Genomic DNA, 14771 nt, shown 5'->3' on the forward strand with positions numbered 1-14771 from the left:
TTCGCCGCGCTCCGGGGCGGGCTCCGTGCACCGGAGTTGGGGGGGAAGCGGTTGGCTGCGGGAGGGAGGCCGGCGACGCCGGGAGGGAGGCGCGGGGATCAGGGAGCGGGCCTGGAGCTGGTAGTGGGAGGAAGGCCGGCTTCGCAGAGCCCGGGCTGGAGCGGGAGGAGAGGTGAGGTGAGGTGGGAGCCGGGGTTCCACCGGCCGGGGCCGGAGGCCGCTGCGGCCGAGGCCGGGTCTCCGGGCCAGGGAGGCCGGGTCTGCGGCGAGCTGCCGCCGCTGGTTCCCGGGCTGCGCCCGATCTGGCGGATGGGGCCGGGTGGGGCGCTCCTGGAAGAGGTCCCCTGGAAGCCCGGTCCCCGGTGCCCGAACTTACCGGGAGGGTGGGTGCGTCCTCTCCGGGGCGGACGAGCCGGGGCGGGGTCGGAGGTGAACCGAAGTTCACCAGTTTCCCTCTTCGATGCTGGCCCCTGTCGTGGTGAACCCGTTTCCTTGTATTTGTGTTTGATGCGCCAGTGGCTTACGCGTTACCCCTTTGTTAATCGTGTTCCTCGCAAAGAGGAGAGGGGAACGTGGGGGTGCACCGGGAATTGGGCGTCTTTTTGGGGGGCTGGAGAGGGGGGGTACTGGGTCTTAAACTCAAAGATAGGCTCGGTGTTGACATTGTGTGCACACCGCGTTCATCCCTGGGTGCGTGGTGTGCGCAGCGTGGTCATCCAGGGTGTTTAATCCCCAGTGCATCCCGTGGTGTACAATCGCTACGATATTGGTGGTAGTCTCACCTGGCACATCCAACTCTTCACTTTGGATTTATCCGAAGCTTGTTTGTGGGCACTCCCTGAGTTCCACTCTGGGTCCGAGACATTGTTAGTTTTGTTTTGTTTTTTTCCTTTTCTTTTTCTTGTAGGTAGATTGGCCCTTCTGAGAGCCGAGACTATTTTCCTGTGTGTGGGGGCAAATTTTACTTTCTGGGAAGAGTTACAGAAATCACGTTTCTGCTTTTTTTCCTTGAGTATTTCTGTTATGTTGGTTGTAATTGAACTACAACACCAACGCTTCCTTGATGGAGACTAGCGTTACTAAATATTCAGATGATTATATATATTAGAAAAATGTCCTAAAAATTACTAGGCCGATGTTTGGATGTTAACCTAACCCTTGATATTGGCTGGTAAAGAATCAACTTATTTTCTGTGCTTGATGTCTGTTTAGTCTTTGGCTTTACCAAAATAGTGTAGTAAGTCTGTGTATACCACACTAGCCTTGGAAAGAGGTGTGATGCATCAAGAAAATTGGTCAGGAATCAAGAATTGGCTAGGTAGGTTAATACTTGTAATTACCTGTCAGTAAACAGTTTTAGTTCATACAGTAAGTACTTAAGATGTCAAAAAATGGGAGTTTCAGTGTAATTTCTTTAGAATACTGTTGTCATGATAATTAAGAGGTTAACTATATGCTTGCATTTATGTTTCAGCGACTATATTTACTATGTGTTTTCATGTTTTTGGTAGTACTAGAGAGCATTTTCATGGTAATTTCATATCTTCAAAGCCTGATCAAGTTTTGTGTCAAAATGTCCTTTACAAGTAATTCAGAGACATTTTAGGCAGATGCTTAGTCTGTTTCTGATGTTACTTTTGTGGAAGAAGAATGTAGGCTGTGTTCCCAGGCTTGGGTTTGTTATTGCCAGGATATTCTCCTTTCTCTCCAGTGCTCTTTAAGCAAAAACAAAACAAAAAGCCCCTTTTGAGTTATACTTTCTCAATCACCATCTGGTTTCCTACATCCCTTCATGCTGGGATGTAGATTTCATGGCACTTTACAAGGATTGGTGACTACTTTCTCCTATAGAAGATGATACTAGAAACCTTTCTTCCTTCTCTTCCTTCTTTCCTTCCTACTGTTTCTCTATTCCTTTTCCTTCCTCTTCTTTTCCTCTTTTTTTCTTCATCCCTTTCAATAGATGTTTATGGCCAAAATCCTATTCAAGTCAGTGTTCTCACTTCTGCTCCAATTTGTTAATTAAAGTATCAATCTAGAAAGTCTTATGTTTTAAAGAATGTAGATAGCCTAGAATTGAAAGTCTGCGAAGAGCTACAAAACCAATTTCAGTCTAAAGAACTTTGTGGCATGATTTGGGGTCTAGTTCTAGCCATCTCTGTCTCCCCACTCCTTCCCAAGAAGGGTTCTGTGCACCTTGATTTCTTCAGAGGTAAAATATAGTTACAAGACTTTCTGTATGCACTTTCCAGGATTATTGCAAAAATAAAATAAGCTGTATAAAGGATTTTGAGGGAGAAAACATTTTATGAGTCTGATATCTTCTCTGTAAAGGGCAGATTAGATTACAAAATGCAACCTCCATCTTAACTGGAGTTACAATTCTTCTTAAAGTATAAATCTGTGGGTCAAGAAATAAACCTTAGTGATTTTCTGATAGGATAATTTACCATTTCCAACAAATTTTTTTTTAGTTATTTAGGGAGACAACATCTTTGAAGATCTTTATTTTAATTTAGTTTTTGAAGTTAGATTTAAAGGGGAGAAAAGCCCAAGATCATGTGCCCATGAGAAAAAAGATAATACAGGACAGTTTATTGAGTTGAATACTAGTTACAGGAATGCCTTGAGCTATTTGTTGAAGTAAGAGAGAAATGTCATTAAAGAGCTTGGCCCAGTTGCTTACTCCTGTCATCTTAGCTTCTTGGGAAGGGAGATATGGAAGACTAGTTTGAAGACAGTCCAGACAAAAACTGGGGTCCCTACCTTGAAAGATAACAACCAAAGAAGAGAAAGGTATTATGGTTCATGTGAGTCCCTGAATTCAAATCTAACTGCTAAAAAAGGTGACTCTTCTTTTAGATATATAAAAGGGAAGAGTTGAACAAAGCTGAAGAATTTATATGCTTGTATAAAACCAGTTTTTTCCTGTAACTTAAAAAAGTTATGCTTTTTAAAATGTATGTCAAATTCACATTTATGCCTTACCTGTGATTTTTTTAAAATTAGCTTAAGATGTTAAATAATTGACTAGTAATTAAAGTTGGCTACATAACCATAGTTAGGTGTTGAGACACTCTTCCTTTTGAGGTAGCCCTCATTTGGATATGGCCTTACCATATTATTTATTCTGTTTTTTTAGATAAGAACTTCTACACAGATCTTCCATGTAGTGGCTTGTTGTTTGGAATCACTTTTTGGTTTCTGAGGAAGTTAGATGTTTTGTTTCTTTTTTTTTTCCAGACTCATGAAATGGCCACAGATGATAATTCTTCCCCAGCCCTGGACTCTGCTAATGATTTGCCTCGGTCTCCTACTAGTCCCTCTCGTCTCACACACTTTAAACCTTTGACTCCTGATCAGGATGAACCACCTTTTAAGTCAGCATATAGTTCTTTTGTAAATCTTTTTCGATTTAACAAAGGTAAGACTAATTCTTAAAGATCAGAAAACTTACAGTTTTTATTCCTTGGGATTTCCTGATTTAACTTTCCTGCTGTGTCTTTGCAAGAAATTGAAATATTAACAATGTTACCAGGTATTTCTGTATAAGAAGGAAAAGCTAGATTTTTTTTACTATAATCTCATTATTTGTGTGAATTAAAGCTAAAATATTAAAAGGAGGTTCCTTTTTAAAGAGAAAGTAGGTTTTTTTTTGTTTTTCATTATGTGCTTCAACTTTAAATTCACATAATGGACTTAGGTTTTTGAATGTTAAAGGGTAAAAGATTTTATTCAAAAGAACAAAATTAAAAGGAGCAATACATGAAAGTAAAGGTTTATACTTTTTGAAAATGGGAAAATTTTAGTAGGTCTCTTGTGACTTACATCCATTCATGTATACGTGATACCAAATGAAACAATACTAATGAATTTTCCTTAAAAAAATACGTTTTTGTTGGCTAGAGGTAGTTCTGAGTAGCTTGGTTTATAGGTATCTAAGCTACTCAGAAGGCTGAGTTCTGAGAAGCCAGCAGGAATGTCTTGAGAGACTCTATTTCCAATGAACTACCAAAAAGCCAGTACTAATCTTTGTCAGATTAAAGTGTGATACTATTAGATGAAAAGATGTATTATATTGGCAGTAGTAGGGTTTGAACTCCAGGACTCACACTTTCTAGATGGATGCTTTACTATTTGAACCATTTCACCAGCCCTTTTGCTTTTGTTATTTTTCACGTCCGGTCTCACATTTTTTTGTTTGGGTCAGCCTGCACTGTGATCTTCCTACTCAATCCTTCCCATGTAGCTAGGCCGAGAAGCAATTTCCTCCATGCCTACTTTGCTCTTCTGTTGAGATGGAGGTTTGGATAACTTTTTTGCCTGGGCTGGCCACAAACTGCAACCTTTCCTATTTCTGCTTCCTAAATAGGTCGTAGCAAGCCCAGTACCTTGAATTCAAACCCTAATCCGGACACCAAAAAAAAAAAAAAAAAAGCTTTCTTAAGCAATAATTAGGAAATGCTTAGTAAGTCCTTGTTATTTGGGGCAGTGTGAATAGTGTAAGGGATCTTTCACATAAGCAGATTTAAAAAATACCCCAGGCTTGCTGAGCATTGGTGGTTCACACTTCTAATTGTAGCTACTCAGGAGACTGAGATCTGTGTGTGGTTCAAAACCAGTCTGGGCAGGAAAGTTCATGAGACCCTTATCTCCAGTTAATCAGCACAAAGCTAGAAGTGGAGCTAGGCCTCAAAGTGTAGTGTACTAGCCTTGAGCAAAAAGCTCAAGGACCACACCCAGGCTGTGATTTCAACCCCATGATTGGTGCTACATGTGTGTGAACACCTGCAAGCGCACGCACCGCCCCCTCCCCCCAAAAGTCCAAACGACAAACCCAGGCTTTGTGTGGAGCTGATGTTTTTTCTCCTTTTTATGTTCAAATTTAACCCAAAACACAAATAGTTTAGTTACTTATTAGTAATTGTTTGCCCTTGTTTCAGTTTGTTTTTAAAACTTAGAGTAGACCCCTGGTGTTTTCAGATGTATGGTGTCTAAGAGGCTTAAGAGTGTACTACCATTAAGGAAAGATTTCAGAAGCTCAGAATGCATAGTGTTCAGTTCTGTATGGTGGGGCTTGATTTATTTTTCTAGATAGACTTGCTGCCTTGTCACTTAATTGGGTATATTCACTTTTATCTTGCTTTTGGGGGACACCATTGTTTTTTTGGGAGATAACAGTTTTACAAAATTAAGGGCTAGAAAATACTCAGCAGGGCACAAACAATTTAAACACAGGACTGGCTGAACTTCTCTGAATCAACTCACCCACATAATATAGGCATGGGAATTTACATTAAAAATTCAATTTATTAATTAGTTAGATTGTGCTTGTCAGAACTGCCTGTAGCAAATTGATGAATTAAGGTGGGCTCACTATACATACATACTTTGTCTAAAAATTTTATCTTCCACCTCTTCTTTGCTCAACTCTGAGTCTTAATTTTGCAAATAACACCAGCCTTTTCCTTGCTGCAGAGAGAGGAGAAGGGGGCCAAGGAGAGCAGCAGTCTCCAAGTGGTAGTTGGTCCAGCCCTCAACTCCCTTCCAGGGCACAATCTGTGAGGTCACCTGTACCTTACAAAAAGCAGCTGAATGAGGAACTTCAGCGTCGCTCATCAGTATTAGGTAAAACATAGTGTTTTATTTCACTTAGGTATTTACGTAGTTTCTCACATTGTTTTTTGCATTTAACTTTCTGTTTATTGAAATAGTCAAGTACTCTTCAGAATAAATAAAATTTTTACCTAGGTAGTGGAAGAATTGACACTTAAAAATTTTCTAAAACATGTCATTAAACTTTGCTAGGCAAGACACAGATCTCTTGATTGTTTGTTCATTAATTACTTGCTTGGGTTTCAGCAGAAAACAGTTTGCAGCATCCCCAGGAGAATTCAGGTTAGTTTCAACTTTGTGAATGAATTCTGCATCTGTTCTTGGGATGCTAGTGAAATGTGGTGTGCATGCCTCTGGCTGCAGAACTCTTGTCAACTCCATTAATGGGCTGCATTTGCTCTTGGCCTCTGTCCTTGTTGGGGTGCAAACTGTCAGTGTGGCTGAATAAGCTGAGCTCCCTTTGTCTGCTTGTGCTCTCCATCTTGGCCTACTAATAATCATCTCATTCATTTTCATGCTCTTCTCATGAGTGTGGGCTGGGGATCAATGTCTGAGTTCAGAGGCTAGATGAAGGTTTATTTCTGTTAGATTGTTATACTCTGTGTAGAGTGGTTTACTCAGCTCAAGATGATAGAAAGACAGTGAAAGAGTAACAGAAGGGAAAGGAAAATCAGGGGAAAGGAGAATCAGGTGTTTCTGAACTCCAGATCCTGTCTGGTCTGGCCAATCTTTCCTCTGAGGGCCTTCAGGGAAATACAGGTATAAAAAACGGTGATTGGTTGGCAGAAGGGTATTTTATTGCTTGTTGAGACTTGGTGTACTGGAAGAAGAGGAGAAACCAAGCAAAAGAGGAATTTCTGCTAACGGACTGGGGCAGCCTCAGTGCATGTGCCAGTTGGATAAAAGAGCAGCGAGATGGGTAGATGGATGTGGAGTGTGTGAGAGAGACAGAAGGAGACAGGAAGAAGAGGAGGAGGAGGAAAATAGGAAGGGAAGGAGAGTGAGGGTGATAGAGCAAGAGCAAGAGAGTGAAAGAGAGAGAGAGAGAGAGAATCAGAAGAGAGTGAACTCTCCTTTTAGTCCAGTTTATCCCCACTGTAACCTTTAACCTCAGCAGACTCTGTTCAGCTCTTAAACCTGATTCATGGCCAATACTAAGTTTTGTTTACGAAGCTCTTTGAGCTAAATTAAGAATTATTTTTTTGTTTTTGTTTTTTTTTTAACAGAATTTCACCTACTGCTTTGACTTTGCAGTTTTGAATTAGTTTTTCAAATACTATCATGCTTTCCTTTGTTCTACAGAGGGAAGAAGAGGGGGCCAAAGAGAGTACCATCTCTTTCTTTCGCATAGAATTTCTTCAAATGTTAACATGGAGGAGTTAGACTAGAATCTAATCTTTTCATGGTTGTAAGGTGGCATCTTGCCAAACTCTGTCTTCGGTGCTTTGCTCTAGTTGAATTTTAAGTATTTCCTGGATGAGCTTGGAGTCTCCGCCTGCCGTTCTCCCATTCCTTTCTATCTATCCTGTCCACTTGATTCTGCTTTGGAAGCATTTGAGCCTCATAAGCTTGTTTCTTTTCTCACTAAAGACTGATTAGGAGCTTTCTAACCTTAGGAAGGTTTTCTAGTATCCATTTAGCTTTCTTACCCATTTTGAAGGAGAAGTAGCTAACCAAGGTTATTTGTCTCCGGGAAGAAACTAGACCAGATTTGTCTCATATCTACTGTATTTTCATTCTTGGATGGATTTTATTCTTGATAGCAAGGAAGGATCTTGTTCATCCTTTTCCAGTGGATGATTCTTTTAAGGCTTTTCTCTGTTCCTCAGTATTAAATGTAAGGGGCTTCACAATTCATTATCACCTGTAAAAGGGAGTACTGCTGTTTTGAATCTTGGCTATATCTGTTTATTTTTTGTAAGTCATAGAGAGTTGCTTTATTATTTGAGACTGAAGAAACATCGAATCATTCTAATATTTACATATGACTAACAAAATATCTACTCTATATGCTGAAATTAAGATACAGCTATAGAAAGGTAAAAGTTTTCCAAGTTTTCTAAAATAGGTACAGTTTAGAGGTAGTAATTATTTGAGTTAATATGATTCTTGATAAATTTGGGAATAGGTATTAACCTTTCATTTTTTTTTTTATAATTCTTTCTTTCCCACTCTTCCAAAACAAAGCCACTTAATACAAGTCTTGGAAATGGTGAGTTGAGGCAGATTCAGGATGGGATATTTTCTATTTTATAGTAATATGTGCAGGGATACCTCTGAGACTCTCCAGTAAAAGTCACAGATAGTATCAAGCTCTAGTTTATAATACCTTTGATAAAGTTTAATTCGTGCATTAGGCACAGTAAGAGATTATCAATAACCAATAGCAAGAATAAATAACTACAACAATATAACAAAAGTTATCTGAATATAGTCTTTCTCTTGGAAGAATCAAAACAAATGCTATTATTTTTGTTCTGCAGTTATGAGGGTGTTGAAAGTTTGGAAAGCAAAACTGCAGATAAGTAGGGGCTACTTACCTGTACCACAGGTTATGTGGAACCGGGAATAGATAGAAATTTGAAGTGTAATTTTGGTCTCTTTAGATAAAAATTATTATTTCCTTACTTTTAAGGAAATAATAGATGGCAGTTTGGTTGGCATATCCCACATAAGGCACAAAACTGGAATTTGAGCTTTTAAAAAATATTGATAGTTTTAGTTTTTTATTGCTATTTCAGGCATAACAGACCCCTTGCAGTTTGGAGCAGCAGGGTAGAGGAGGTGAAAAGAGCTGTAGGAATAGTTTTAGCACTCCTCTGGTTAACTTGGTTGAGATCAAAGGGTATAATAAATCATTAATGAATTTGGCCCTCTAAGTGATGCTTCCACCCTAGGCCTCAAAACCATCAATCATCTCAGACAGTTCTTGTCTTAAGTATCCCTTACTTGCTTGTGAAACAGTGTTTTAAATGATAATAAGAAGTACTTTCAATAACCTCTTAGCATTTAATTCTCAATCCCTTTCACTGTCTGGGAGAACATCAGTAAGGCTAGCAATAAGGACACTATCACGTATGTACAATGTTTTATAAAGACACTAGAACTGTTAATAAGATTGGTTTTTAAAACTTCGGCTAGATACAAGAAGGAAACCGGAACCTACCTTTGGAGGTCATGATCCTCGTACAGCTGTTCAGCTTCGAAGCCTCAGCACAGTATTAAAACGTCTCAAGGAAATCATGGAGGGGAAAAGCCAGGTAGGCACTGTTTGTCTAGAGGCTTTGGGAGATTCCTTATTAAGCTCTTTGGGGGCTACTCACTGAAAATGGCTTAATGACTCTTGAAGGAAAGTTTATTGCCCATTGGCTGGGAATATGTCCTTCAATTTTTTTTTCCTTCAAGGTTGTCATTTTTGCCTTTTGTGTTTCATTTGTTCCTTAGAATTATCTCATTATTTTCTGTAAAAGAAACCTAAGATTTCATTTGCCATTGTAACTTTGCCATATATAGTCACTGTTTCGAAAATTTCTTCACATATTTTGTTGTTATAGGATAGTGACCTGAAGCAATACTGGATGCCAGATAGCCAATGTAAAGAGTGCTATGACTGCAGTGAAAAATTTACAACCTTTAGACGCAGACACCACTGCCGTCTCTGTGGGCAGATTTTCTGCAGTCGTTGCTGTAACCAAGAAATCCCTGGGAAATTTATGGGCTATACAGGTAATGTATTTTACTGACAGTATTACAGTTTTTATGGATTGTGATCATAAAATCAGTGTAATGTAGGACCAGTGTTAATCCAGTTTTTATTTTGAGTTTTATACATAAGAAGGGAAGCTGCATGCACTCGTGGCTCACGCCTGTAATCCTAACCACTCAGGAGACTGAGATCTGAAGATCGTGCTTCCAGGCCAGCCCAGACAGGAAAGTTTGTGAGACTCTTATTTGCAATTAGCCACCAGAAAACCAGAAGTGGCGCTGTGACTCAAAAGTGGTAAAGCGGTAGCCTTGAGCAAAAGAGCTCAGGAACAGCACCCAGGGCCTAAGTTCAAGCCCTGTGACCAAAAAAAGAAAATAAAGAAAATATAGGGAAGGGGAACTTTGTAGTTAATAAAGTATGTGGCAGTGTCCACAAATAATTAAGAGTAAAAGTATAAAAGTATGCTAGTATCAAAAAAAGTATACTAGTGTCATAAGATACTATCAAAAATTATAGGAGCATTAGACATTATTAGACAAGGTAGATTTTTTTAGACAAGATAGAACATTAATTTTTATTACTATTAAGAGTTTGTTTACAAATATCTTTTACTCATTCATTCATAAGGAAGGTAAAATATTCTTAATACACAATATTTAAATTATTATTAAGACAGAAAAAGGTAAGCAGTGTTGTGTGGTTTCATATAATGATTTAAGAACGCAAAGTGGGTAGAAATTACCCAAGTGAACTTTTTCTTGAAAGGCAGGATCTTGCTATTTAGCCTAGTATATGAAACTCTTTGTAGCCCATGCTGGCCTCAAACTTGGCAAAGCTCCTACCACAACCCTCCTGCGTGCTGGGAATAGAGGCATGTATCACCATAGTTTATAAAAAATTTTTAAAAATAATTTTTAAATTTTATTTTTTTCTGATTCTGTACTTAAAACCTAGGTTATGCATGCTAGGCAAATACTGTACCACTGATACATATCTCCAACTCCCTCCCCGCAGAACACTATTAATATCCCTTTCATGTTGTTTTTATTATTGTACAGATCTTTTGCCCTTACTTTTTTCTTTCTTTTTTAATCTAAATTGTTAAAAAGTTTAGAATTCCTTTAGAATCCCATTATCTTTGACCCAGATTATGACTTTAGGTTTTTTGTTTTTGTTTTTGGTCAGTCATGGGGCCTGAACTCTGGGTCCGGTCACTGTCCCTCAGCTCTTCAGCTCAAGGCTAGCACTCTTACCACTTGAGCCACAGCATCACTTCTGGTGCTTTCTGCTTATGGTGCTGAGGAATCGAACCCAGGGCCTCATGCATGCTAGGCAAGCACTCTACCACTGAGCCAGCTTCCCAGCCCACTTTTTACCTTTAGTTTTCCCCATATGTCGTATTGCCTTTTCATACTCTACATTGTTCTTTTAAAATGCTAATTTAATCATATGATGGTATTACCCTGCTTAATAATTTTTTTTTTTTTGGTGCTTATCCTGGGGCTTGAACTCAGGGCCTGGGCACTGTCCCTGAACTTTCCTGCTCAAGGATAGTGTTTTACTACTTGAGCCAAAGCTCTACTTCTGGCTTTTTGGTAATTAATCAGAGATAAGAGTTTCATAGAGTTTTCTGCCACTGGCTTTGAATCTCAGTCTTCAGATGTCAGCCTCCTGAGTTGCTAGGATTTTAGGCATGAGCCTGGCTCCAAGTATGATTTATTGTGGAAAAAAGTAGAAAAAAAGCTACTAATATTTTAAGAGTTCTGTTTTACTGCTTGAGCTACAATATTTAATCTAGAATTTGCTTATAGGGCCCATATGAGTAAATTTGGCTTGATCGAATTTTATCCTCCAGGAGTACAACCCATATCCTCTTGGTCTTACTTTGTACTTTTTTTTTTTTTTAAAGGATCTGCTAGAACTTAACAATAAAGGCAGGGAAGGGAAAGTCATTTGGCTTAAAACAACAGCAGTTTGTTGTGTCATATTTCTGGAGGCCAAATATCTGAAAGGAGTTGGCAGAGTTGATTCCTTATGAAGACTGTGCTGGAAAATTCATCCCACACTTCTGTCCTGGCTTTGGGTGGTTGCTGGCAAGGCTCATTGTTCTATGGCTTGTAGACAGATCCGCTACTATAACTCTATGTTTCTATTTTGCATTTTCCTCTCTTTGTGTTTGTGTTTCAGTTTGAAATTATTGGTTTGCTTTTCAACATTTCACTGAGACTGTATGGTATAAGGTTTTTGTATAATTTATTTGTTTTCTTGAGATGCTGGGCTTTTTGTTTGGTACAAATGTTTTAGCAACTGTGCCACATCTCCAGCTAAGTTTTACAGTTGTTGACCTTGGAATTTGAGTCTCTGAGATTGTCATTTTCTTTCCTTTGTGTACTGCAGTTAGGAGCAGCAAGCTAATTATATAATTGATAAACAAAAAGATTGTAAGATATTAAGTATATGTTTGCCCTGAACCTCATTTCTTCTAAGTATTTGATTTGGAGTACATAGGGTTTATTACTTCACAACACCATAGCTTAGTAATATTATCCCCACTACTGGAATTTACCATTAGTGCTTTTACATCTAATCAAATGAGAAAACCAATTCCAGAAACCTGTGAGCCAATGCAGAAACCTTAAGGTTATATTACTTTAAAACTTTTCTTAGTACCAAGAACTCTACTAGTCAGGCTTCTTCAAAGAAACAACTAATAGGGTCCACAGTGTGTGAGTGTATATGTAAGTGTGTATGGAGAGAGAGATCGAGAGAAGATTTTACAGGTATTTTTTTTTCTTTTTGCTAGTCGTGAAGCTTGAACTCAGGGCCTTGGCACTGTTCTTGAGCCCTTTCATTCAGGGCTAGTGCTCTACCACTTCCAGTTTTTGAGTGGTTAATTGGAGATAAGAGTCCAATGGAGACTTTTCTGCCAAGGCTGCCATTGAACTGTGATCCTCAAATAGCCTTTTGAGTAGCTAGGATTAAGGATCTGGCTGGCAAGTCTGAAATTCTCAGGTAATTTGGATACTTTGATGAATTTGCCATAGTAAAACTATAGTAGTCAAACTATTACAAACTCACTTCTTTAAAATGCCTTGTTTGTTAGTTTTTGTTTGAAAATATTTCCCTGTTATTAGTTTCTTATTAACTCAAAGATTTAAATATTTTGTTAAGTAATATATTACTACTACCTTTTAATTATTTTTTTTCTTTTTTTTCCTAGGGGACCTTCGAGCTTGTACATATTGTAGAAAAATAGCTTTAAGTTATGCACATTCTACAGATAGTAACTCCATTGGGGAAGACCTGAATGCTCTTTCTGATTCTGCTTGTTCTGTCTCTGTACTTGATCCAAATGAGCCCCGAACACCTGTTGGCAGTAGAAAAGCCAGCCGGAACATATTCTTAGAGGATGATTTAGCCTGGCAAAGGTACTCTCACTTGGATATAATTTTACTTAAATTGGAAAAGAACTAATAGTGACTTTTGAGTGTTTGGGGCTAACAATTTTTTTTGGATTGGTTCCTGAAAATTCACATTTACTCCTTTTCTTTACAAATATTTATGGATAGTAATGATACTAATTAATTAGAATGTTACATTCTTGAGAGGAAACTTTAGCTTTCTTATCATTGTTCTGTTGCTGACATCAAAACAAGTGCTTTTGGGAGTGTCTGGTATTGATAAAACTTGATTAGGGGCTGGGAAGGTGGCTCAGTGGTAGAGTGCTTGCCTTGCATGCATGAGGCCCTGGGTTCGATTCCTCAGCACCACATAAGCAGCAAAAGCCAGAAATGGCGCTATGGCTCGAGTGGTAGAGCACTAGCCTTGAGCTGAAGAGCTGAGGGACAGTGCCCAGGCCCAGAGTTCAGGCCCTGTGACCTTCCAAAACAAACAACAACAACAACAAAAACTTGATTAGATAATGGAAGTCATTGAGATTAGTAATTTCTAAAGTAGTCTTCTTTGAGAAGGCTAGTGCTTGTAATATGTGTATTCATATTTCCAAATCAAATTGCATTATTTTCCTTCCAAAGGGACATTTCATGTCTTTCTATATATGTAAATACTTTTCAGTAGTGGATGGTAATGGAAGGTGCTACTAACTTTTTCATGGAAGTTACTTAAAATTGTTTATTTTCCTTGGTTCTTCAATTTCTGGTTGTTTTACTTAATTTAGCTAAGTAATTTTCTTAAGCATAATACCAAATCTGGCCATGTCAAAGAGCTTAGACTTTTCTAATGAGATATTTTCTCAGCTATCTCTTCAAGAAGTGAGGAATTAGTGTATTATATAACCAAACAGAAGTAAAAAATAATTACAACTATATTCAACAAGTATAAATCTCAACATACCATAGAATAGAAAAGAAAGTCACCTAGTCAAATGTCAGTTAAGAATCCTTTTACATAAAGTTCAGAAATATATAAAATGCATATCTTCTTTTGCAGAGAAAGATAATGATGAATATAAAATTTGCAATAGTGGTTTTATTGAGAATAGAGAGAGAAGTAGGACTAGACAAAACACAATTACTACAAAAAAAAAAAATCACTGATCAAGCCAGGAGCCAGTGGCTCATGCATGCAATCCTGATTACTCTGGAGGCTGAGATCTGAGGATCGCAGGTCAAAGCCAGCTGGGCAGGAAAGTCCTTGAGACTCTTATCTCCAACTAGCCACTCAAAAACTGGAAGTGGAGTTGGGGCTAAATGTAGTAGAGCCCTAGCCTTAAACAAAATTGCTTAAGGACTGTGCCCAGGCCACAAATGACAAAAAGAAAAAGAAATTCATTGGTCAGGTACTTTTTTTTTTTTGCTTATGTGGTGCTGAGGAATCAAGCCCAGGGCCTCAGGCATGCAAGGCAAGCGCTCTACCACTGAGCCACCTCCCCAGCCCATGGTCAGGTACTTTTTAAAGTTGCTTGATAGATCTGTTGATGTTTATATCATGATTCTTTTTTTCTTTTGTGGTGGTCCTGGGGCTTGCGGGCCTGAGAACTGTCCATTGTTCCTGAGTTTGTTTGTTTGTTTTTGGTGGGTCTTAGGGCTTAAACTCAGGCTTGGGCTCTGTACTCAAGGCTAGTGCTCTACCACTTGAGCCTTAACACCATTTTCTGACTTACTCTGAGTGGTTTGTTGTAGATAAGAGTCTTCTGGAGTTTCCTGCCTGGGCTAGCTTTGAACTGTTATACTCAGATCTCAGCCTCCTGAGTAGCGAGGATTATAGGTGAGAGCCACCAGTGCCTGGCTTCCTGAGCTTTTTTGCTTAAGGCTAATATTTTCCTGCTTTAGCCACAGCTCTACTTCTGGACTTGTAATTAATTGGAGGAAAGACTCTCACAGACTTTCTTGCCTGGGCTGGCTTTGAACTGTTGTACTCAGATCTCTGCCTCCTGAGTAGCTAGGGTTACAGATGTGAGCCCCTGGTTTAGGCTTATTATGATTCTTGT

The 14771-nt window shown here is 38.8% G+C and overlaps 1 protein-coding gene across 1 annotated transcript in view; it reads left to right on the forward strand.

The window, feature by feature from the left end:
• The first annotated feature begins 109 nt into the window (after nucleotides 1–109).
• Pikfyve (phosphoinositide kinase, FYVE finger containing) overlaps nucleotides 110–14771 on the forward strand; it is an 81165-nt gene continuing 66503 nt past the window's right edge. Inside the window, exons 1-6 of the mRNA XM_013016748.1 lie at nucleotides 110–172; nucleotides 3244–3424; nucleotides 5479–5628; nucleotides 8758–8876; nucleotides 9171–9342; nucleotides 12543–12750. Of these exons, the coding sequence (XP_012872202.1) occupies nucleotides 3253–3424; nucleotides 5479–5628; nucleotides 8758–8876; nucleotides 9171–9342; nucleotides 12543–12750 (821 nt within the window). The 5' untranslated portion in view covers nucleotides 110–172; nucleotides 3244–3252. The remainder of the gene's footprint in view (nucleotides 173–3243; nucleotides 3425–5478; nucleotides 5629–8757; nucleotides 8877–9170; nucleotides 9343–12542; nucleotides 12751–14771) is intronic.

The sequence above is a fragment of the Dipodomys ordii genome, unplaced genomic scaffold, assembly GCF_000151885.1.
Source record: "Dipodomys ordii isolate 6190 unplaced genomic scaffold, Dord_2.0 Scaffold1, whole genome shotgun sequence".
Lineage (NCBI taxonomy): Eukaryota > Metazoa > Chordata > Mammalia > Rodentia > Heteromyidae > Dipodomys > Dipodomys ordii.